Source organism: Orycteropus afer, unplaced genomic scaffold (genome assembly GCF_000298275.1).
Source record: "Orycteropus afer afer isolate SDZICR_OR568_19922 unplaced genomic scaffold, OryAfe1.0 scaffold00267, whole genome shotgun sequence".
Lineage (NCBI taxonomy): Eukaryota > Metazoa > Chordata > Mammalia > Tubulidentata > Orycteropodidae > Orycteropus > Orycteropus afer.
The window spans coordinates 4,762,453-4,765,161 of NW_006921854.1; the positions used below are offsets into that span (position 1 = coordinate 4,762,453).

Genomic DNA, 2,709 nt, shown 5'->3' on the forward strand with positions numbered 1-2,709 from the left:
CTGCAGACTGTAGTCTTTAATCTTTATCAGTAAGTGCTTCAAACCCTTTTCACTTTCAGCAAGCAAGGTTGTGTTGTCTGCATATCACAGGTTTTTAATGAATCTTCCTCCAATCCATTCCTCTTCAATTTGTCATTCCCAACATAGCATTGTCTGATTCAGAATGCCCAAAACCCATCCATTTCAGCTCACTAATGCCTAGAATGGGAGCTCTGATGGCGCAGTGCCTAAGTCATTTGACTGCTAACCAGAAGACTGGCAGTTCAAACCCACTAGCCACTCCTCAGAAGGAAGGTTGGGCAATCTACTACCATAGTGTTACTGCCTTGGAAACCCAAGGAGAGGTCGCTATGAGTCGGCTCTGACTTGATAGCAGTGAGGTTTTTTTATTTTTGAGTTTTTAATGCCTAGAATATCGATCATTATGCATTCCATTTCATTTTTTTACAACTCCCAGTTTTCTGAGATTCACACTTCATACATTCCATGTTCTGATTATTAGTGGATCTTTGCAGCTGTTTCTTCCCATTTTGAGTCACGCCACATCAGCAAATGGAGGTCCTGAAAACTTTACTCCATTCATGTCTTTAAGGTCAACTTGAGGAGACAGCTCTTTCCCAGTCGTATTTTGAGTGACTTCCAACCTGAGGGACTCATCTTTCTGCAGTATATCAGTCAATGTTTCAGGGCTATTCATAAAAATTTCCAGTAATATATCAGACAGTCTTTCATTCTATTCATAAGATTTCACTGGCCACTTCTTTGAAAAGTGCACGGCCCCTTCCTTCTTCCAAGTCTGTCATAGTCTGGAAGCTCCACTGAAACGTGTCCACCATGGGTGACCCTGCTGGTATTTGAAACACCTGTGGCATAAACACCAGCCCCACAGCAACACGCAAGCCACCACAGTATGACAAACTGCCGGACACCACAGTATGACAAACTGCCAGACAAGTCGTGGTTATGTCTTTTGAGGAAACATTTGTCATGAAGTCTTTTAAGCATTCTGAAAAGTACTGAAGAAAACAGCAAACATCCCTGAACTCACTGTTCAGGCTTAGTAAATGCTCCATGCCCTCAGATTTCTATCAAGGAAATCATTATAGCCATTTCTGTTGAGATTCCCTTTGATTCCCTTCTGAGGTGGCTTCTCAGTGACCACCCTGGTTTCCAATGACACTTAGGGCCAAATTAGTCAAAACACTTGGATACATACATAGGAGAATCCACTGATTGTTGAGAGAAGTGCTTGTAAGGATCAATTTCTGTCAAAGAGGAAGACGTTGAGGACCAGTGAGGGGAAGGGACACACAGAGTTCATAGTCACAAGCAAGTAGGGGACAGACCAGGCCTGGAACTCGGGGCCCTGGCTGCATCCAGCTCTTTCTACTGAAACACACAGTCTGGTTTCCATTGCTTTATGCCAGAGGGTGCACGCCATGGGCCATGAGCCAGAAACTGATTTCAGATTTGTTTAATTTGGTTCCTACTTTGTTTTTAAAAAATACATACATATATATGATCAATATTTTTACAATGTGGAGCATTTCATAGTCAGAAAATTTGGATTTCTGATTTCTCCCAAGAAATCAGATGGCCTGGAGGTCCTGAGCCCATGTTCCGGCTCAGCAGGGTTAGAACCAAGCAGTAACTGCCTTCCTTAGATGGGGCATGTGGTCGCCAGTTCACCACAGTCCCCACCAAGCCCTAACTCTTTCCGCCTTGGCAGCTTCACACACTGGGTGGCCCTGGGAGCAATGGCATTTGCAGCCCTCTGCTTTCTAAGCTGAGAGTGGCCATTCTGTGTGTCAGCAGACATGTTGTTATGCTTCACGTCACAGGCGAGTCCCGTACCCCCTTGCTCTTTTCCTTATTCTGTAATTATCTCTCTGAATGTCTTGGCTGTTTCTTCACCCTACAAGTGAAATGACACTGCCAATAAGTAATAAGCACATGTAAGTGGGGATGTTACTGGACAGTCTGATCAGGAGACAGTGACCAGCATGAAAGTCAGGAGAGGTGGGTGCTAGTCTTGACTCTCCCAAGGACTTCCTGGGCACCCTTAAAACCATTGCCATGGAGTCAGTCAACTCATGGCACCCTCGTGTGGTCAGAATAGAACTGTGCTCTGTGGGGTGGTCACTGGCCATTTGGAAAGAGATCACCAGGCCTTTCTTCCAAGGTTCCTCTGGGTAGAGCCGAGCCACCAACCTTTTGGTTAGGAGCAGGAGCTGTTCAACGTTTGCACCAACCCAAGAACTGCTGTCAACCTTAGGCAAGCCCTTGCCCTCTCTGGCCTCCTTGTGCCCAAGTATCAAATGCAGGGGTGGGGGTTAGGGAGGAGACTGGGTGATCTCCAAGGTTCCCTGGCCACTCTAGGTCACAATGAAAAAGAGGCTCGCAGTAGCCCTTCCTGTGGTCAGGGAAGTGGAGACCACTGGGAGATGGGTCATCCCGCTCCTTGGGCTGCTTCCCCGGGACAGGCTGTGGGAACTCGCCTTCCTGTGGTCACCTCCATACCTACCTTCTGCCTTCTCTTTGCTGACAGGTGAGGAACGACCTGACTGGCGTTCTTTATGGCGAGGACATTGAAATCTCCGACACAGAGAGCTTCTCCAATGATCCCTGCACCAGTGTCAAAAAGCTTAAGGTGCGTGCAATGGGCGACTGTCTGAGTGACAGATGGGTGGGGTCACAAGCGCACCTGGG

At 47.0% G+C, this 2,709-nt stretch overlaps 1 protein-coding gene across 1 annotated transcript in view; it reads left to right on the forward strand.

Moving 5' to 3' along the window:
• The window catches only part of LOC103205072 (gamma-aminobutyric acid type B receptor subunit 2), a 272,285-nt gene that overhangs the window by 221,513 nt on the left and 48,063 nt on the right, over nt 1-2,709 (forward strand). Inside the window, exon 6 of the mRNA XM_007950339.2 lies at nt 2,549-2,650. Coding sequence (XP_007948530.2) covers nt 2,549-2,650 — 102 coding nt within the window. The remainder of the gene's footprint in view (nt 1-2,548; nt 2,651-2,709) is intronic.